Source organism: Odocoileus virginianus, chromosome 14 (genome assembly GCF_023699985.2).
Source record: "Odocoileus virginianus isolate 20LAN1187 ecotype Illinois chromosome 14, Ovbor_1.2, whole genome shotgun sequence".
NCBI lineage: Eukaryota > Metazoa > Chordata > Mammalia > Artiodactyla > Cervidae > Odocoileus > Odocoileus virginianus.
In genome coordinates this window covers 37,989,664-38,013,058 of record NC_069687.1, presented here as the reverse complement: position 1 = coordinate 38,013,058, position 23,395 = coordinate 37,989,664, and the positions used below count along the sequence as shown (strand labels likewise).

Here is a 23,395-nt window from a genome sequence, read left to right as displayed (position 1 = left end):
AGCACAAAGCAAAATAAATGCACATGAGAGGGACATGGATGCGCCATGCATGACATTAAGATGTATAAAAATAAGAAAGTAATTTGAACATCAAAATAAATAAGGTCAGCAATGGACTATAACCCTCTGGAGGAAAAGGCAATTCAGTAGTCAAGACAGATAACAGGGATCTCCCTGGTGGTCCAGTGGTCAAGACTCTGCAGTTCCACTGCAGAGGGCACAGGTTCAATCCCTGGTTGGGAACCAAGATCCCACATGCCTCTCAGCATGGCTGAAAATTAATAAAATAAAGCTATTAGAAACTTATTTTTTTTAAAAGACTGATGATAGATTAGGTCAATAATGAAAGGAAGAAATGGAAGAAGGGAATACTCTCCCCTATAATGGTAGAACACCAACTGATAAATGTAGTGGGTTATAAAACCTTCATTTTGCATCAAGATTGGTTCAGATAAAAAATTATCAGCACACACTCAATCTCAAGAGTAAAGCTTGAATGAGAAGCCGGATTTTGCTAGGTCTTACAGAGAGCTCAACAGAAAAAAAATAGACTTTCAGCATGTTCTCTGAGAGCTACTTCATTGAAATTGATCAGTAATAGCTAGTTCTTAGACACAGAACACCTGGATACTCTGCTGAATGGGCATCTGGTTAAGTGGGCACAGTCCATATTTCTTTTTCTCCCCAGCTAACAGCTCCTTATAATAGTTAAAAATATATATATTACCAAGGTTATAAAACCAAATCTCAGCCAAGAAGAATTTAAATTGTAGATTATTATGATTTTTTTTTAATTTTTTTTTCCATTTATTTTTATTAGTTGGAGGCTAATTACTTTACATCATTACAGTAGTTTTTGTTATACATTGAAATGAATTAGCCATGGATTTACATGTATTCCCCAGCACTGTTTGATATGCACAGATACTGATAGAATATTGCAACTTGATGTTCTTCTAAATATCATATAAAAGTGAAAGTCGCTCAGTCATGTCCAACTCTTTGTGACCCTATGGACTATATAATCCATGGAATTCTCCAGACTAGAATACTGGAGTGGGTAGCCATTTCCTTCTCTAGGGAACCTTCCCAACCCAGGGATCAAACCCAGGTCTCCTGCATAGCAGATGGATTCTTTACCAACTTAGCCACAAGGGCAGCCCAAGAAGACTGGAGCGGGCAGCCTATCCCTTCCCTAGGGGATCCTCCCGGCCCAGGAATTGAGCTGGGGTCTCCCACGTTGCAGGCAGATTCTTTACCAGCTGAGCCACCAAGGAAGCCCAAACAGCTTGCGGAAGAACTAAAAGCACAAAGAATGTGCCCACCAAGGTAGAGATTCTGTAATTAAATTTGGGGACCCTAACGTGTCATTATTTTTGAATAATGATAGAACAAAATAATTTCCAAAAGAATACATCCTAAACTCAAAAATTTAGTTTGGGAAAGTCATTTCACTTCACAGAGGTTCTTAGTAATACAGCTGACATATCAAATTACATTGTTAATCAGCTGACTTTTATTCAAAGTCAATGCCAATGTGTATTTCAACTGTGGTGATTTCAAGTCAACATTCAAAATTAATGCAGGGCTGTTTTCAAATATCAGTAAAAGGTACTCTTATCTTCCACTACTGACTAGATCCCATAATAAAACTAAATAACTAGATTTAGTTAGGGAGTTGTAGCTTAAAAGGATCACAGGGCACTTGGATAAAGTTCAAGAGAAACATAAAATACCTAACAACTTAGAAAATAACCCACATTAAGTGAAAAAAGATCAACTGGCTAGAAAAAAAGGCAAACTGATTTTCAAGCAGACCAAATAAGACAGAAGTTGACCAAATACTCCCTATTTTCATTTAACTGAAAGAAAGAAAATGGTCTTCAAATGCAAAAGAAAGAACTGGAATTAAATTTTTTTAAAAATACTTTCTGTCAAAAACTTAGAAAGTGAAAGTCGCTGAGTTGTGTCCGACTCTTTGCAACTCCATGGACTGTCCGTGGAATTCTCTAGGCCAGAATACCGGAGTGGGTAGCCTTTCCCTTCTCCAGGGGATCTTCCCAACCCAGGGATCAAACCCAGGTCTCCCACATTGCAGATGGATTCTTAATCAGCTGAGCCACAAGAGAACAAACTCCCTAGTAAGGGGAAGTTTCAGGCCTCTTTTCTGGTGGATCAGGAAGAGACGGTTTCACTCAACTGAGCTGACGTTCAAACCACTAATTCAGCACAAAATGGAGTCAAAAGGATTTCACAAATAAATGCTGAGGATGGCTGGCCAGCAGTGGACACAGTCAGGGCAGTTACGGCAGCTGAGACGGCTCTTTATTTAATGGGGGGGGGGGGGGGGGGGGCGGGTGGAGGGCAGGCTCAAAACCACTACAAAGAGAGAACAACAACTTTGGTAAAACTTAGGATTTCCAGAACTACAAGACACTGATCTACCTCCATCCTACGCCACTAACTGCAACGAATTTGTGCTCTTCTGAGATCCTCGTAGCAAATTTTGGACACCAAAAATTTCTCCTAATCTCCCAATCCTTCTGAGCATCAACAAGTGCCTCCTGTTGCGCCCCTCTCCCAAAACCTGACTGGTGAGGCTTGTACTTTGTCATGTCCAACTCTTTGTGACCCCGTGGACTGCAGCCCGCCAGGCTCCTCTGTCCATGGGGATTCTCCAGGCAAGACTGCTGGAGTGGGTAGCCACGCCCTCCTCCAGGCAATCTTCCCAACCCAGGTCTCCTGCATTGCAGGTGGATTCTTTACCGCCTGAGCCACCAGGGAAGCCCAAGAACACTGGAGCGGGTAGCCTATCCCTTCTCCAGGGGGATTTTCCAACCCAGGAATCAAACTGGGGTCTCCTGCATTGCAGGCGGATACTTTACCAGCTGAGCTAGCAGGGAAGCCCTGGTGAGGCTCAAGAAAGACCAAGAGTCACTGTGCTACAGGACACATAAGGTCCGTATTAGTGTCCTATTACTGATATAACAAATTACCACAAATTTAGTAGCTTAAAAGAATACGCATCAATTACAGAGGCCTGACATCCAAAATCAGCACCCCTGTGCTAAAACCAAGGTGTTGGCAGGACTGTACTTCTCCGAGAACCTCGAGGAGAAAAATCCACCCATGCCTTGCCCTTTTCCTGGCTTCTGGAGGCTACCTGCTTTCCCTGGCTTGAGGCTGCATCACTGACTTCTACTTCCACTGTCACGTCCCCTTTTCTGACACTGACCCTCTTCCTCTCTTTCATAAGGACCCTAGTGATTACATGGGCCCAAACAAATAATTCAGAACCATCTCTCCATCTCAAAATCATCAGTGAATCTACAAAGTTCCTTCTGCCATATAAGGTAACACATTCACAAGTGTGGGGTATTCAGAGGTGAGTTTCTTTTCCTCAGCTTACCCCAAACTCCCTTTCCAGTCCTAAAATTCCATGAACTAGGGATTCCATTTTAGCTGAATAAGTCAATATACACTTTGTGATTTACTTTTGTATTTTGTGATTTACTTCTGCATCCCTCCCTGATTCCAGTGATTTTGTAAAATTTTATTTGTTTGCTTTTAATACTGCCTTTGCTTATCTTTAATCCATCTGGCTATCATCTTCATATTTTAACCGAGGTATCTTGGACCAAATTAGAAGTTAAAGACCTCCAAATGTATTTGTTATTATTGCAATATTTGATTAGCTGCAGACTGCATAAAGACGATGTTTCTGCTGAGCTAGTTGTGAGGGGTGAATAGCTAACCAGCATGTTATGCTGACTATCCCAAAGGACAGCTCACTTTATATCTGTTTGTATAACAATTTATTATACTAAATTTTAAGACTCTAAAGTTGGAAAGAAACACACGCAAAGCTATTACAAGAGAATGCCAATGTTTTGAGAGAAATGACAGAACACACTAAATTTGTAGGAATATATATGAGCACATTGATGAGTCAATGTGAATTTATAATAATTCTGGCCCATGCAGCTGGCTAGTCTTCAAAGTATGGATTAAAGCTAATTATATCAGACACTGGTTGCCCATGACCAGCAATTTCCAGGAACTGATGGCTAAAGTTCATCAATGTTCCATCATCACACAAAGAACATCCAGAATTCAGAAACGCAAAGCCTACCAGCCTTTCGGTTCTTCCCTTTAAACCGCAAAAATAATCTTGATTGTATACTTGCTTATTAACAAAACGGGATCAGCTGTCCCTGTCCACAACCTAATTTTACAGAAGAGGAATAACTACTAAAATGAGATCACAGGAAAATCTTCCAGGCTCCCAGAACTCACTCTTCACACTCCTTCTCCTTACAAAGCACTGCATTATAGGAACTGGCTGATGACTGTGCTTTCCAAACTGAGAGCAACTTGAGAACAGGGATGTGTCTTATTTATCAGTTCCCAAAGTACCTGGCACTCTAGTAGAGCAACTCAAATAGAGAGAGAGAAGTAAGGACGGCAGGGATGTAGGGAGGGGAGGAAAGGGTTTTAAGGAACATAGTGTGACCAATAAAGTGCAGATTCAATAAAGTGCAAACTCGCTATATCTCTTTTGAGAGAAAGATTTCAGAGATTCAGTAAAGAGTAGCAGCTAAAAGTTCTCAACTGCCTGGGTTCAAAACACTCAGACAATTTACCTCTGTGTGCCTCCCTTTCCTCCTGTGTACAATAGGAGTGATAATAAAGCCTTTTCAGAGGATTCCTGTGACATTTAAGGGAGAGAGTTCATGTAAAGAGCATTTTATACAAAGTACTTTAGACCAATGCCTGGCACACATAAGCCCTTAATGAATGTAACCTGCAATTATAATACCCCATTGAAACATATTTTTGTGATATAAATGCTCATCTATATTGTTCAAACAAATGCACATTTTTAACGATCATTTACATAAAAAGAAAGGCATATTTTCACAGTAAAACAAATGTTGATTTGTAGTCAGCATTTTCTAAGCTGTTTTTCTAATTTTTACTTTGAAATCTCAATAAATATCAATATGGTCCAATAAAAGCCACAAATTCTTTGTACTTGCGACTACATGCAAAAGCTAGAGAAATTATATAATCTATATAGACTGAGGTCAATAATTGTGACCATTGGACTCGTTGATCACTTGGTCATAGCTAATATTCAAGTTACTGCAATAGTGTCAAATTTCCAAAAGCCACATTTAACTCTTCTATAGATACCATTAAGGAAAAAAAGTACTGCTTCCTTAACTGAAAGATACAACAAATGTCACCGACAAGTCAAGGTAATCTTCTCAATTATCTTGAAGATAATTTAAGAAAAAGGTAAACACTTTTTGCTATTTTCCTCTCTCAAGCATAAAAACAATAAAATCTTTTGTGTAACATTATATAATAAAAACGAAGGCCTCCATCACCAGTTAAAAACTGACCCAGGCACAGTTCTGAAAAGGTGAAACAATACACTCAAATGAAACAACTCATCTTCAGAGTCTTTTAATCAACCAAGAAAGAATAAAAACAAATAAAAGTGCATATAGAAGCCATTCATAAATTCCATGTGAAATGGGTAAAATTAGTAAAAGAGCAATTTAAAAAAACTATGAATTTTAAGTCTTTTTTATAATTGTTGCTATTGTTCAGTCACCAGGCTTTCCTGTCCTTCACTATCTCCCAGAGTTTGCTCAAATTCTTGTCCATTGAGTTGGTGATGCTATCTAACCATTTCATCCTTTGCAGGCCCCTTCTCCTTTCACCTTCAATGTTTCCCAGCATCAGAGTCTTTTCCAAAGAGTGAGCTCTCTGCATCAGGTGGCCAAAGTAACACACAATGATATAAGTCCCACTCTTAAGAGTTTTTCTGCAACTTCAAATTAGATTTCAGACATCACATGTGCTAAAGGTAACAACATGAGTTCCCATGATCAAGAGTCATGGGGACAATACATCCTGACCACAGTGTATCACAACAGTTGTTGACTTTTACAGAGTATAAACCATTCACTACATGGATCCTACCACAACGTTCAAATAAACTACATTTCCCTGATTGCATTATGGAAATATCCAGATTTAGTTTAGCAATAAACATGATGAAGAGCCAAGTATCCCAACTCAGTACTAAGACAAAGAAACTACAGAGACAAATGGGCCCCGTTCTAAAGTATTTAGTGTGTTTTTTCCATTTTGCAGCCGCTTATTACAAACAGTGAAAAGAATCTCCAGATTTTAAAAAAATCTTTTTACAACCTTCAACTATTTGGTTATATGTTTTGTGAGACACTATGCAAAATTTATTCTCATACCCAAGATGTTCAAAGGGTTAATACCCTTTCTTTTACTGTTTCATATTTTAAAATTGAACTTTACACAGGACAATGTATGCTGACAGCATTTTGAAATCCTGCCTTCCCAATAACATCATTGCACAATTTTCCTAAATATACCATTCTCGGCTCCTAGGTGGCTGACAAATTAACTCGAGAAAAGATATAACAAAGGGAAAATAAAAAGCCTACTTATTCTACCTGATTTTAGCCATAAATATCTATAAATCAATAAAACTTTAAGAGTTAAAATAGACTTTAAAGTCTCTCTAATACAATGCTTCCTAAGGCAGGATGCTTTTATTTAGAGTAACAGCAATTACATGTACACTGTGTTCTGTCACAAAACAGACTGATAATTTCACTATAGACGTAATAGAATCCCTGCGAGGAGGTATGCCCGAAGAACCTCTGTATTTGATGTTTGCATGTGGCAATGCTCCATTCTGAGGAAGGTTCATGGAGGTAATAAGAAGATTTGTTAACTATTTTAAATATTTTTTTAATTAAATGTGCCCTGCATCTTTAAAAAACATGGCAGGATCTGGGAATACAGGGTTCTTTGGTTTATCACATTCTGACCAGAACTTCTGATTGACAGCTACAGGTCACTTATTAAAAGCACAAGGAAAACTTATTTTCTTAAAAGAAATAATTTTAGTAAATGCATTTGAAAGCAAAATCTTATAAAATACGAAGCAGACTAAATGTCACACACACAGTATCCTTCCTGGTGGAAAGGCTGGGACCAGCTGTGTGGGGTTAGTCTATCCATCAGAAGAGAAGCATGGAAACAGAGAAAAAAAAAACCTGCCCGGCAATGCAGCTGTCATCCACAAAAACTGATCAACAAGAAAGGTTGTGGAATCAACGTTTTGGCAAGTCTTCTTAGGCAAAAGGATAGAAACCCAACTTTTTAAAACTGTGAGTCCTTTTCAGAAGCAATGGTTCAGATAAACCCACTCATACAATTCTGAATGAAAAAGAAAATTCTAATTTCCTTGAACTTTCCAACTGCCAGAATTGGAGAACACTAAGTACTTTTCTCCTTTTTTGAAGGTGAATAAAGGCTGAACTCTGATCTGAATCTGGTATTCATCTACGGCCTCCCCTTCTTCAGGAAAAAATAATGAATGTTAAAGGGCTTACAAGAATGTCTCGGGGGCAGTTTTTCTAATACAGAACAGCAGAACCTGTTCTATGAGTATGAGTGAAGAAATGTTTGACAGGACACTACGGTCACATGTTCCACGTGTAGAGGTGGCCCGTGACACTGGGGCCACCCAGAAAAAAACAAGAAGTCATCTAAACAGGACCAGGTCAGATGGCTGGTGTGAATGTCAGTGCAGAATCCTGCCCCAAGACTTCCTTTTCCACTCCAAGGAGACTGTCATAAATTGTGCCCAAATCTGCCTTTTCCTTCACGAACCCAATCCAGTGCAGTCGAGAACAGCAGCTGTATGACTGCTGACACGGTTTTTATTTCAAAATAACCACTAAGACTATGAAGAATGATATCAGGGGGAAAACTGAAATTCTATTTGCAGCTAAAGTTCTAGAATATATATGCTCACACATTGGAGAGATGTAGTGAAAATTATACATAATTTCTTCTTTCTGACTGAATAACTGTAATGGTGCTGAATGACTCTTGAAATGCAATGGCTAGTAAGTAGCATGAAATGGAAATTATTAATAAGATACTGAAGAATTTGAACATGAAATGACAAGAGGGCTTCTATTTACTTCTCCGCTGCCATGTTTACAAGAACCTCATTGACAAAAATCAGCTCAAAGGGTTTATAATAATTAATAGTAGACCTAGAAGCCAAACATCACTCTGATGGTCAGAGGCACTGGTTTCCATCAATAGTGAGAAGTTTCTCCCCTTGACCATTGGAATGCCTGTGATCATCATTTCCAAGGAATGAGTCCTAGAACAGCATGGCTGGGAGAAGCTTTATAAAGCACTTAAATCACAGCCTTTAACATAGTCTTCTGTTCTTTCCACTATATCAATATTCTGTGGACAGCACAGAGTCAGAGGCAATCTGATCAACAGTCAAGAGTCTGGAAGGATGATGGCCCTTTTCTAGGAGCACAACAGACAGCTTTGATCTGAGGGATTCCTGGAAATTTTATACAGCAGGTTGACCAGAGATGTAAGTGAATGCACACACACTGGTTTTCCTCTCTTCTACCAAAAGTTTCACTCATTTGACTAATTACACAAATAATTCCCATCACCCATCCTCCTGTCACCATGTTTTATAAGAAGGCAGGCTCAGTGCAAAGAAACACATTATATTCTTTCAGAAAACCAGAAGTACTGGCTAATTCATCACCAAAGAGTGCCAGTGGAAACTCTGATATAATGATCAATGCTCCTGCTGTTCTTCATCATTTCAACTAGTGACTTAACTGAAAACACAGTAGGGTTATAAGTGTCAATTCAGAACATCTTAACACCTATTAACTAAGTTCTCTTTAAATGTCAACTCCACATGGGTCAGGAATTTTGATCTTTCTATTCGCTGATGTATTCTCAGAACCTACAACAGTGCCTGGCACCAAGTACTATGTAATTATTTGTACAGTGAAATGGTCACTGACATGAATAATCATGGCTAATAAGAAAGTAATGCAAAGCTGGCAAGAAACTCATAAAAAATATCTATTTCCTTCCTCAACTGCTACACTGGATCTTTTTATCTGGCCTAAGCGCTATTCTCTTCAGAAGCACATACCTTTATTACTTAACAAATCTGCATGTCCTAGATTTTCCTGCACCCCAAAATGTAACAAATCCAAGATAGCTGGACTCTGTTTATTTGGAATGCATTTAATCCATGAAAAACGGGAAAATCCACTTAGATCAACAAAATATTTCATCTTCAAGTATCTTCAGAGAATAGATTTCCCAGCAAAAATAACATACATTTAAACTTATAGTCATGTCACACAAGACTATAAAACACTATTAAGCTGCAAATACCACTGGCAGCTAGATATGTTTAGACAGAAGATGAAAAAAATAATTATTTATTATTTAAAACCTGCAAAAAAGTTTCATGTCATGAGTAGAATAAAAGGTTTAAAATATTCCCTTGACAGCTATCTACTCTTGTCCTTTGCCTTCCTACCCTCCTCCTACTCCATTCTTCTTAGCACATTAGTACATTAAATGGAATTCATTCACACGTTCATTTGTTGATCAATTTGTTCTCTGTCTATAAACTTTTGAGAGTGGGAAATGAGCTTCTGCATTCTTGTATTCTTAGTACCTAGAAATAAATTTCTATCAGCAAATTATTAATAGACAGAGTTGAACATTAACAGGAAAGCCATATATAACATCAATTAGCCAATCAAAGAAGTTGACAAATTTTAAAGCGATAATGCTTTACACAAAGAAAATCAAGCAGTGACTAATTAATTGCAAAAAGAAAAAAAAAATATGTCTTTCTAAGGATTATTTGTTGGAAACACTACCTCAGTTTTATAATGAAAAGCTTGTATTGACCCAAAGATTGGGAAATGAAGAGAAAAAAATGTCTGTGCTCTTGTATCATAAGATTTTTACAATAAAATGCTTTCAGAGATCAAGCATAAGTTAGGTATTCTGGGTGCTCAGGAAGCAACAATTTCCTGGCCAGTAAAGATGGCTAAGTCAGTGAACTTCCAGGACATTCTGAAATGAGCTCTTTTCATGAAATGTCATGTGCTTCATTATATAACCTCAGCTCTCTGTGAGCATGTTATGACTATGGTCAAAGTAAAGGAAAACAGGAGTGTCTCTAAATCAATCAGAGGCCATGAAGCCAGACAGACTGTATGACAGATGCGATTTTTCTTGGCACCACTTGGGCATAACTAATTGATGACAATCGTATGTCCTCACTGGCACATTTCCATGAGGAATGTGTGAGAATATGTCACCACATCTGGATGCGAGGCATGCCGGGGTCCTGAGGCACGAAGATCTACTAACAGCAGAGGCCCAGCAGCTGTGCTCAATGAACACCGTGGGAGCTCCTCAGAGTGATGAAAGGACCAAATTACCGCAAACTGTAAATACAGATTTATTTCATTAAAAGACGAGGTAACCGCTGCAGCCATCTCTTGTTCAAACAGACATGTGCCTCTTAAGAAAAAGCCAGCACCTAACTTCGTAAAGAAAATCTGCATTTCTGCTACAGAAAGATGATGACGCACATAAAGCAGAATCAACAAAGTTGCCACGATTCCCTTTAAAATTAAAAAAAAAAAAACTCCCATGGAAGCTAAAAAGGAAAAATATGATAATCTACTGCCATGTTAGCAAGAATAACTCTCTTCCATTTAATACAAATGTGAGACTTATATAACTTACTACAAAGCCCATGTTGAAAATTCATTATAGTAAAAAAGGAAAAAAATTGAACATATTAATATATAATTTCATCTTTAATATGAAATAGAGCAATCAATGTAAGTGGCTAACTCTTCCTAACTTAAAGTAGAAATTAGGCTGACAAGTAATATCATTCACATAATATATTATTAGCACTTACTATTAACAAATCATCTTAAAAATCAATGATTATACAAAATGATTAAAAGCTCTCATGAAAAGCCTGATGTTCTGGTCACAAAATTACTTCTTGTGGGGGGCTGTGCCATGTGGCTTGCAGGATTAGCTCCCCAACCAAGGATCAAATCCGAGTCCCCTGTAGTGGAAGTGCAGATTCCTAACCACTGGACTGCCAGGCAAGTCCCAAAATTATTTCAATAAAAAAAAAAATTATGACTAAGAAACTATTCATACATGTTTAATTAAATACCTGCCAGAAATCTTAAGTCAAATAGTTATTTTTCAATGCAGTGTGACAGAAATCCTCCTGAAACAGCACTTTACATTATATCTTCATGGATAAAATTCAAATTTCAATGAGGTCAGGAGCTAAAATTTCCTGTCTTATCCCTTTTCTTTGGGCTTCCCTGGTGGCTCAGAGGATAAAGTGTCTGCCTCCAATGCGGGAGACCCAGGTTCGATTCCTGGGTTGGGAAGATCCCATGGAGAAGGAAATGGCAACCCACCCCAGTACTCTTGCCTGGCAAATTCCATGGACTGAGGAGCCTATTAGTCTCCTCAGTCCATGGGGTCGCAAAGAGTCGGACACGACTGAGTGACTTCACAGGGTTCATCCCTTTTCTTTATCCCTGATTTTTTTCCCCTTTCTCTCTTAATTCCTTACATTTCACATCCTGCCTTCTGTCAAGCTTCCCATCCTTGAACCCACAACCTGGGCTGACCAGTGGGTAACAAGAGAGGTTATGTCAAATTAATCATTCCTTTCCCTAAGAATAACTAAGACATGAAAGCCATCTTTCTGTTTTATTATGATTGCCACTCATCTCCTAAACATTTATGTGGTGATAGGAGGCATCACTAATACATTAGATACTTTTTCACATGTGGATCAAATAAAGAGAAAAAAATTCTTTTTAGGAAAATCACACATCCTTTCCACTTCTAGGTCTGCAAATGCTTTAAGTAGCAAAGACTACAACTAAAAGGGAAGCCCCATTTAATACCCTCTAGAAAAGAAGAATAAGATACCAAAATGAGACCTCTCATGTGAAAATTAGAAAACAAAGATGATGCCTTTTCTCATCTTCTATCAATTCATCTTAGACTTTACTAAACATGGAAGCCATCTACACGACAGCAATGCTGAACCTATCATAAAATAGTATTCTGATTCTGTGTATTTAAAAAGCACAGGCTCACTACAGATCACAGGAAGGTGGAGAGTGAGAAAAAGATTGAGAGAAGGAAAAAAGGGTGGGAAGAAAGAAAGAAGATGCAGCTGACGTTAAAACTTTTTAGATAACCCTTTGATTTCGTCACCTAAGTCTCTTCTACTGCTACTAATAGCAGCGACATTTGGGCTGAAGATTCAGACTCTGAGTCTAGTCTGCACAGATAGTCTGACTAATTCAAGGCACTCTGTTTGGTTTATTTTCTTATCATCGTCCTCCAGGCAAAAGTGTAAGATTGACATCTCAAAGGAATTTTATTAACAGACATAAATAGTTTTGTCAATATGCAATGACATCTTGGTAAACGAACTATCTTATTTAACAATAGAGTTATCCTGTTGCTCTGACTTCCATGTCAGTGAAACTGCTAATGAACCAGTCTCCCCACACGACACGCAGCAGCTATGCTCCCAGGGCAACTCCAGCCGGCCCCTTCACTGCCTCCCGACGGCAGAGTTCCAGAAGGCGGACCCCAAGGTACACAGGACAGACATAACGCACTGCAAGGACTCACTACCCTGACCCCATTTTCACACACCACAAACCCTTTATCCAAGGTCAGGGGGAATAATCTAGAAATGCAGAGTCCTTGACTTCACATTCTGCTTAATAACCATCCACCCAACAGCAGAGTCCAGGGCCCAAGTAGCACATAGCAGCAATAGGAGCTGTTCTAATTCACAGTTCAAAAAGTGGATGGCTTGTAAATCCATGGCTAATTCATGTCAATGTATGACAAAAACCACTACAATACTGTAAAGTAATTAGCCTCTAACTAATAAAAATAAATGGAAAAAAAAAAAAAAAAAAAAGTGGGTGGCTTTATTATCTATCTCATGCATAGAAAAAGAAAGTTTTCTGCAGTCTTTTCTAGCCCGAGTGTGAGAGCTAAACCCATCGACTATTAACCAGTCACAGGTTCACCACTTGGGCTCACACCCTTTCGGAGACCCCCTGTTTGAGATGTTTTCCTTCTGTGTGAACAACAGAAACCCAAAAGACACAGCTTGATGGGACTCAGATGCCTTGATGACCTCCTTCCCCAAGTCAAACCACAGAGAAACCAGGTTTCCATTTTTCCCTATTGATAAATATCCTGGAATGTAGTACCATAAAAATTTCCTTTTCTAAAATGAGACTATACTGAAGTTGGATGCTATTAGAGACAGTGAAAACTAGGAAGTAAGACTAAGGCTAGAACAGGGTCTTTCACAACTTTCTCTACCTAGTATCACAGGTAAAACCCCACTTGAAGAAACGGTCACCTGAAAGGAAGTCATCTCTCTTCCTTTCCTTTCACACATGCCTGGCAAGCACTTACCTGACTTTTTTGCCTTGTTCAGAGAGCATCTTCACCAAATCGGCAATGGGGTACTGAGCTTTGGCTGCACAGAGACCATAGCCTACAGGAGCATTGAGAATACAGAAGAATGCAGTTTTATTTCAAATTGCATGAACTACAATTTCTGTCTTGATTGAAACATATTTTTATGCCAAAAAGGGCAATCAGTTAACAGGACTATAAGTGAAAACAAAAAACTGACAATATGGACTTTAAAAAATATTAGCCTAAATTTCAAATTCAAAATCTCATGGTCCCTCCTCTGTCCCCTACAGTGTCTAACAGTGCTGGGCACTCCCTCCCACATCACACACACACACACACGCACACAGGCACACACATGCACGGTGTACACACTCTCACCCGCTCTCACAAATGTTTTCAAACTGTCACCCTACTTGGCTTTGAGATCACTGCCATCCCTTGGTAAACTTCCTGACTTTGCCACTATTCTTCCTCGATTTCCTTGAACAGATCTTTTCCTTCTGTACTGCCACTCTTAAATCCTGACTCTCCCCAGGACTTTAACTTTGCACCTCACTCTCTCCCTGGAAAACCTCAGCCCCTCCCACAGCTTCAACAACCTCCTGAAAGTAAAAAAATATCAGTCGCTCAGTCAGGTCCAGTTGTTTGCGACCCCACGGACTACAGTCCGCTAGGTTCCTCTGACCATGGAATTCTCCAGCCAAGAATACTGGAGCAGGTAGCCATGCCCTTCTCCAGGGGATCTTCTCGACCCAGGGATCGAACCCAGGTCTCCTGCATTGCAGGCAGATTCTTTCCTGTCTGAGACACCAGGGTAACCCCAACAACTGCCTGACAGCTCCCAATCTGCCTCCAGGCCCCCCCAACACTGAGCTCTGGTTCAGCCTGTCCACTGTCCCAGTTCCACTGCAAACTTAATGTTTCCAAATAAGAACTTAAGATTGTTCCCCTCTGCCAAAAAAAAAAAAAAAAAAGGGCTCCGTAGTTCTGATGTTCTTCCAAGTATGACCAAAAACATCAATCATTTCCCCTCCCCTTCAACCCCTGTGTTCTGTCCCTCCACCCTTTCCAGTGAATCTCGTATCTATCCCCACTTTCCTACCCTCATTTTTTCAAAGACCGATCTCTGCTCAAGGTATTCCCCCTACCTCCCCCACCCCAATACTATTCACCCTCTGAGGTCCAACCCAAATCCTGACTTCCCAACAATACTTAGGTTCCCCGTGATAGAAAAACGGGCCTACATTGTCCAATTCAGCCCTTATCATAACCCATCTTGCAGTATTTACTGATCTGACTTCTCCACTAGATGGAAGATGCCTAAGGGAAGAGAGTATGTCCTTTACTCTCCACTTTCACACCCAAGGACAGTGTCTCTCAACAGGTAACACCAATGCACTCTGGCTGGGAGAAACCATGCTGCAGGAAGGGCCGAGGCTCAGAGCATATTTGGTTTACCTGCTCCCCCACACACGAGCCGACAACGGCAGCCCCATCTTCGAGAAGCCAAATCCCCAAATCCATGTGTTTCAAAGGCCCAGAGAAAAATAATGCTGCCCCCACTTGAGAAGACTGTCACCTGAAGCTTCAGTTCTGCTAACGTTTGTTATTTACATCTTAGCACACAGTCAACCAACAAACTACCCACATGACAAAATGAATTGATTTTCTTTACAGAAAACTTCTATGATAGCATGATAGAGTTAAAATCCTAATCTGAAATCAATGTGCTGCCCGTAATAAATGCAATGGCATTCTTTGATGAGTAAAGAAGTACTGGGCTAAGTCTCAGGAAATTGGGAAATTGAAGCTTGGGGAGACAAACTGACTTGGGCCACATGTCAATTACTAGAGGCAAAATGAAAAACAGAAGTGTTACAACTTCTAGACCAAGTCCTTTCTACTGGACTTGTTACCTCATCTTGTTGGAAATCACATGATTTTCAATGATTATTTTAAATATTTACTTTTAGAAAGAAAGATATTAACATTTACCAACCTTTACTGAGTCTAACGAGTGAGTTGAACACTTTCATATACTATCTAATCCTGACATAAGCCCAAAATTTATCAATGAGAAAAAAAATAACCAAGACTCAAAGATGATTTAAATATTTTGTACTGAATCACAGAAAAACACAGGTAGAATCCACTACCTCAATTTATAAAATCTCTATATGATTCCCAAACGATTAACCTAAGCCAAGAATTCTCAGTACTATTCACTTAGTAATCACAGGGTTGTTTCTCAATTTCCATTATATTTTCAAAAATGAGTAAGTTCCAACTTGATTTTTCCTATTATAAGAAATTACTTTAAGTGATTATAGGTTGTTTGCTTTCGGGTTTTGGTTTTTTACCTGGAGTAATAATAATGCTATTAGCTTCTCGAATCATGTCAATTGCATTGTCAAGGTTGATTTCTGTATGCGTGCCAGAAATTTCCATGGGTTTTCCACCAGCTGTTGAAGTGGTACCATAGCCTCCAAGAATCACATTAGCCAGGGAGCGATTCATTGCCTGGAGAGCAAAATTATCAGCTGTGAAAATTTAATCCACATAAATTTTCTGTGAATACGACAGAGTCGATTAAAAGACGTTTACTTGATCACCTAAAACATTTTAACCAAATAAATCTGATCGAGTGTCTGAAAATTATTTCAAAATTTTAAATGATGAAAAGACATCTGGGAAATCACATCATTGTTTTCTACAAAATAAACTTCACACTGATATATTTTCCATCAAAATAAATTTTAGAAAGGCATTTAATGGAAAATTACTAGTGACTTTAACATATATATTAAAAAAGTACTAGTTGCTCAGTCATGTCCAACTCTTAGCAACCACATGAACCGTAGCCCACCAGGCTCCTCTGCCCATGGAATTCTCCAGGCAAGAATTCTGGAGTGGGTAGCCATTCCCTTTTCCATGGCATCTTCCAGACCCAGGTATCAAACCTGGGTCTCCATCATTGTAGGCAGATTCTTTACCATCTGAGCCACCAGGGAAGGCCTAAAAACCCTGATCTAGTCATTCTTATCCATGTACTGACTAAGCAAGTGCTATCTCCATATTGGCATGTATTTCACCTGAGTAAAAGAGAATGAAGGCTATAGAAATTTTACAAGGTGACTCTACCTACCGATATCTCAGGTGAACTCTGCTACAAGTTCAAGCTGTTAAGAGGCAACAGGGAAGAATCAAAGGATAGAGACCCGTATCATTTAGAAGTCTGCTGCCCTCTGCCGTCAAGAAAAAAAAGTGAAGGAGTTGACAATTTCCAAAGCACCGACAGCTCCAAGAAGCAAGAACAGAAGTGACTGGATTCATCATTAGCCTTTTTAAGTAGTTCACTTCCAAAAAGGAAAATGACAAAGTTTATACCCTGCTTCACTAAAATTTACACCCACCTTTTAACTAGAAAAATCATCTAAGGAAAAAATAAGTGGGAGGCATTTATTGGATGCTCATTTACAATCATCCATCCCTGCGTGCTGCGGTTCATGGGGTCGCAGAGTCAGACACGACTGAGCAACTGTACTGAACAATGTAATACAAACACAACTGGACTATGTGACAATAATGTGTTTGAAAACTGTCTGCAGATCTTGAGAGGTGTGGTGGTAAAAAGAAAAAAATTATAGAAATAAAAGACCAGAAGCTGAATGTTTTTAGTAATCAAAAGCATTTTCAACACTATACATGATCAAAGTAGTCATCCCAAATGATCATAATTGATATCATTTCATTAAAAAATTCCAAACAATTAAATCTTATTTTAATGGTTTTAATAAACATATCATTGATCCATCATTTATACTATTTTAAAGCCATACAAGTGTCAAACTATACTTTTTTAAAAAAGACAACCCTTTACTATTGAGGAAAAAGCATCTGGAGACTTTCAGTGATAAGTAACACATCAGAGGAAAAAAAAAAACAAACAACTCATCCAAAGATAGGCCAGCCTGCTACCACCTTAGGAGAGAGATTTACATAAACTGCTGAAGTGGGACAGAGAAAAGGCAGGAAAAGAGAAGAGAAGATGAGAGCCTCACTTATGTTTCAAAGATGTGGGTCAAAACATCAGAATTTTTAAGTTGCTCCTTTGACCTAACCTCATTTATCAGACATTCACATTTACAGAGCCCAGAGTCTGGTAAATTTGTCTAAGATTATTACATATAAAATAAAGCTCAGAATATCCTTATGCATATTACTAACAGATAAGAGGATCAGAGAAAAATTAAAGTGATGCTTTTAAGTTCTTCATCCTAATCCAACATGATGTTTCAAATTCTTAACACAACCTCCTCAACTTAAATCCAAGGTTGAATGAAAATCCAAACAGCCATATCAGAGACTTCCCAAACATTCAACATCTGCTGATTTTTATAAATCCTTTCCAGTTTTGAATCACAGGATTTTGAAACTAAATTACTAGAAATACGTTCTATCAATTTTTGCCCTTAAAAATGGTTTCAAAGAACAATTTCAAACACTAAAATATTTGTTATAATTTTCTTTTAGTGAAACATACAAAAAGGCTCCATCACCTGGATCACATAGTCCTATAAAAAGACAGATGACAGACGAATATGATGTAGAAGATATGACCAATTTACTCTCATTTGGCTTAAAAGGAACCCTTCTTTTCTTCCTATAAAGCTGAATGAAGAAGGAAAGAATTTCTGAGAATATTTAATTAGTGTGTACCCACTTCTGATGGTATCTTACAAGAAAAAAATAGGGAACCACACAGTAATTTAACAATCAAAGTCAACTTGTTAAACACATATCCTCAATTATATCACCATTACACTAATTCCATGTGGTCTCCTAAAAACTAAATCAATCTTCATCTCTGAATTTACCATTGCAACATCATATTTCCAACAAACGTTTAGGGTTTAGGGCTTTGTTCTGTTTCCTTTTTTTATTTTTATTTATTTTTTTTGCTTGCTTGCTTAAGTGACTGATGAGACTACCCTGTGACCACTGATTCACAGCCTGAAGAGTTCCCAAGTTCCAAGACAAAGCATTTGCAACACTGTCCAGGACTGTTCCTTTTAAGTTATTAAGCTCAATAATGAAAATTATATGCTACACTAAAGAGATCCTTAATTCACATAATTCCAAGCAAACTAAGAAATAAATATGAAAACAAAGGAAGATCATAAAATAAATAAAACCAAAGCAATAATAACATGTATACCATTGACTAGCATCCCCTCGTTTCAATGCTTTGTAGGTGCTAATTAGTTGATCACAAGGCAAAAAAAAAATTATTTTTGGTTTGGCTTTCATTTACTTCATTCTGCTTTATTTTCATTTGGAAACAAGCAGCAAAGTACAAAAATCAGAGAATTTAGTCTGAGAATGCTGTTGCATTTTTGTAAGCCTTCTATATCCCAAGCCCTAATTTGGACACTATCTCAAGTAAATGAACTGTAAAATCATAAAGAGGTTAATGTCTCTATGACCTCTGGATATAAAGCAAATCATTCATTTGAGCTGGCTATTTAGACACTTTCAATATTTTCTAGTTTTTATAATATTGGGTATTGTGTAACCAAGCAATACTCAGAGGATACCCAAAAGGCTTCTTTGTCAGAACAAAAATTCAATTTTCAGGATGATGGTTACACTTAGGGTCCATTCCAACCCCTCTCACACAATAAAACCACTCTGCTCTGGTTTGGACTTGGACATTTCCTTCAATAAATGATAAAATTATGAAGGCAACGTACTAGTAATATTAACAGATATTGATAACAGGTAGTATTTCTGCTACCATAACTTCTCGAAGAGGATTCCAAACTGGGAAATGAGCTAATAAAACACTCATTTTAAAATTACTATATTCACTTGAATGTGCCAAGTGCAAAGGCAGGCTCCACAAACACAAAGGCAAATAATAAATGGTGTCTTAAAACATCTTCCTAGTAAAATGAGAATATTCCCTACCTCCAGAATTAGTTTGAGGATTCGGAGTCAATACTTGTAAAGCACCCAGCACAGTACACTACATCCAATCACAAGGAGCTATTTCACTTTTATTATTATTATGAACCACTCTAAGCTGCTAAGTGCAAGCCATGGATAAACCATTTCTTATAATAAACTAATTGCTTACTATAAGAAATAAGTAATTTCTTATAATAAAGTGAAGAATCAGTGAAGATTAATGTGAAAAGTCAGAGAGCAGGAAAATTGAGAAGGAAAGGAAATTTGTACTTCTGAAATATAAAACATGGCAGGCGTGTTTTTGTTGTCTTATTTGTTTTTCAAGAAGTCATAGGAATGGACAGTAAGCAGTAAAACTAGCACCCCACACATCACTGGTGGGAGCTTTGACTGGAATGTCCTTTGAAGATCAACTTATCCATATCTACAGCGAACAAAAAAATCTTACTCCCTTTGGTCAAGTAACTGTACTCACAGAAATTTGATCTAAGAAAATAATCCATGATGCCTAAAAAGGAATACTGCAGCAAAAAATAAATAAATAAACAACTAATATCATGGACTTGGATAAATAAATTATGATAAATCTTTGTCATATAATAATATGTAGACACTAAAATTTATTGGTAAGAAAATTAAACATTAACATAGAATGTACTTAAACATATACATATGAAAAAAGATACGAATTAATAATGTTAACAGTTAAGCAGTAATAGGATTATAGATTATTTTATATCCTTATTTATCCTTTTCTATTTTCTTAATGAAAGATGTTTCATTAAAAATCATTTATTTTTGTAATCGAATAATATTTTTTAAAAATTAAAGCTTCAACTGTTCTTGATTCCAAATTACCACAGTTTGCTATCACAGAGTAGCAACCTGACCCGGCGTGATTTCTATGGTCACAGACCGCTATGAGACCTTGTGAACCTTATACACAATACAGGGATTAAAAACTATCTGAGGTCTGCTGACAGTCAATGACGCGCCTGAGGCAGTGAAAGTAGAAAAGAACAGCAAAAACAGGTCAATAAATATGAAAGAACATAAAAATTTAGAGAAAGATGACATAACTGCAGAAGTACACTGGAAGGACTGACGCTGAAGCTGAAGCTCCAATGCTTCAGCCACCTGAGGCGGCTGAAAAACAACAAAGAGAAAGACGCTGTCACTGCAGAAACACATGCGGAAAAGGGTACTTTCAACAAGGGCCTTTTATACCTTATTCTAGCTAAAGCTATAGAGATGCTATTTCAAAACTTATTATAGTTACTATAACAACGGAAGAAACTCAGTGAACAAGGGACAAGAGAGGAAATAAAAGACAGAAATGTGGAGAATACTGCTGATAAAGTGAAGAACCTCACTGTGGTGCGGGAGAAGACTCCTCAAAGTCCCTTGGACAGCAAGGAGATTAAACCACTCAATCTCAAGGGAAATTAACCCTGAATAGTCATTGGAAGGACTGATGCCGAAGCTGAAGCTCCAGTATTTTGGTCATCTGACGCAAACAGCCGACTCATTGGAAAAGTCCCTGATGCTGGGAAAGATTGAGGCTAGAAGGAGAAAGGGGCGTCAAAGGATGAGATGGCTGGACGGCATCACCAATGCAATGGACATGAACTTGGGCAAACTTCAGGAGATGGTGAGGGAAAGAGAAGCCTGGTGTGCTGCTGTCCATGGAGTCACAAAGAGTTGGACACAACTGGGTGACTGAACAAGAGCAACAAGGAAAACCATTTAAGAGAAAAAGAATAAAGATTAGAAGGCACCTATGCTGACTTCTCAAGAACTATATACAAGTCCCCCCTTCCTCTCCCCACTGGCCTTGTAAAAATTCAAATCCTCCCATCTAATTTTAAAATTAGTATTTGACATCAACCATAAGTTTAAGTGGGACTTCCCAAGGTGGTGCTAGAGGTAAAGAATCTGCCTGCCAATGCAGGAGATGCAAGAAATGCGGGTTCAATCCCTGGGGCAGGAAGATCCCCTGTAGTAGGAAATGGCAACCACTTCAGTATTCTTGCCTGGAAAAATCCATAGACAGAGGAGCCTGGCGTGCTAAAGTCTATGGGGCCGCAAAGAGGACACAACTGTATTAGTGACAATCTGCTGCCCCCCGCTGGTCATTCAAATTTACCAAATGAAGCAAGAAAACTATAATACAACTGAATAAATTTTTCTTCTTTATAAACATTTGCTTTAAAAAAAATACTCCAGAGCCTGACACTCTTCCAATAGGAAACACCTTTCCAAACTCCTTGAACAACTTAAAGGATTTTATTTTGAAACCTCTCAGCTGGTTTTGAACTTAGGCTTTCAAATTTTTGTACTTACAGTATGTCCAAAGAAAACTAATTTTTTATTATGAAAAGATAATTTTAGCATTCAATTTTAAATTAAGACATAAAGAGAAACTCTGAGTTGTAAAATAAGGGCTATTAAAATTCTAATAAAGATAGAGTCATTTTTCTGCCTGAGTGATCAATCAGTATAAAGGCAATTCTGACTTTACCCAGTTTCATGCTTGTCTTTTCAGTCTTTCAAAACTATTATTTAGAGAATGATATCTATCATTTGAAATAGTGCTTTAGTCAAAGCTTTATATTTGCAGGTTATCTTCTTGCCATTAAGAAGTGAACTAGAAACAAAAAAGAAGCTGGGAAGTATTTGTCTTGTTAATTTTTTTTCAAACCATGCTGACCACAAAACTTCAAGATAGGCACTCTCACAGATGACCAGTGGGAGTGTAAATTGCAGCACGCTTTCTGGAAACCACATGACAAAAAGAAGACAAAGCCCAAAAAATGAGCTTTTCACTTCTAGGAATCATCCTAAGACAAAAATCAGAAATGCCAAAATGTGCTTATGACAAGAAAGAAATATCAAACAACATTAACGGTAAAACATGGGGGGAAGATTAAATCTTGAATATCCATATGATAGATCAGCATGAAACCCTAAAACAGTATTTAAACAGCATTTTTAATATAAGCAGCAAAACTATCACTTGGAAGATTAAAAAAATTAAACACAAATCCTATGGACAGAGGAGCCTGGCAGGCTACAGTCCATGGGGTCACAAAGAGTCAGACACAACTGAGCAACTAACACACAGCATACAATATGACCAGACAAGTAACACAGAGATCTGTACTACACAAAGAAAAAATCAGAAAATAAAATCTTAAGTGTTTTAATCACTAGATGAAGTTAGAAGACTTTTGTCTTTATGTTTAATTTTATAAATTATCTACACTCAGGTACTTTACCAGCAGTCTGGCAAATTCATTCAAACGAAACACTCCAATATTTCTGCTAGACAGAAAAAGAACTGACATAGTCATTTCTACTGCAAATAAAAGAAATAACAGACAGGTCCTGATTTTCAGAACAGTATCTCCTTCTCCTTCACTGGCTGCTTCCTTACCACACACATGATGTAGGACAGGATCGCGCCGGAGGAGCCGATAAGCGCACCCACGATGGTCAGCAGGTTGTTGTTGAGCAGGAAGCCCTCCGCACACAGGGCCCAGCCGGAGTAGCTGTTGAGCACAGTGATGACCACGGGCATGTCGGCACCCCCAATGGCAGCCGTCAAAGTCACGCCCTAGTACGAAAACCAGAGTGGAATTCACAATTCACGCACTGGAAAGGAATCTCTGACACTGGGCACTGTGGTCCATAATCATTCCAGTTTTCCAACTAATACATTTACACGTAAATTCCATGCCTGGGAATGACCCCTATCAGACCAACTCTCCTACAGATATAACAAGTAAAAACACTGAACCACGTTTTCCACCTGCAAAAAAAAAATCCCCAAATACCTAAGAGGCACTAACCGTGAGCAGGCAGAACTTGGAGAGGGGTCTACACTTGGAAAAAAGTAATAGCACTGAGCTGATGTTACAGTTTTTATGACTTTATCTGATGAGCAGGGAGGGTCCTGTTGGTGCCAAGAGAAGCAGCTAAAACTTAAATA

The 23,395-nt window shown here is 38.2% G+C and overlaps 1 protein-coding gene across 4 annotated transcripts in view; it reads right to left on the bottom strand.

Moving 5' to 3' along the window:
* Nucleotides 1–23,395, bottom strand: part of NNT (nicotinamide nucleotide transhydrogenase) — an 89,024-nt gene that overhangs the window by 7,602 nt on the left and 58,027 nt on the right. For all 4 annotated transcript variants that reach the window (XM_020885741.2, XM_020885740.2, XM_020885738.2 and 1 more), the window contains exons 17-19: nucleotides 22,841–23,020; nucleotides 15,795–15,954; nucleotides 13,429–13,510 (exon numbers count right to left, since the gene is read on the bottom strand). In XM_020885741.2, coding sequence (XP_020741400.1) covers nucleotides 13,429–13,510; nucleotides 15,795–15,954; nucleotides 22,841–23,020 — 422 coding nt within the window. The remainder of the gene's footprint in view (nucleotides 1–13,428; nucleotides 13,511–15,794; nucleotides 15,955–22,840; nucleotides 23,021–23,395) is intronic.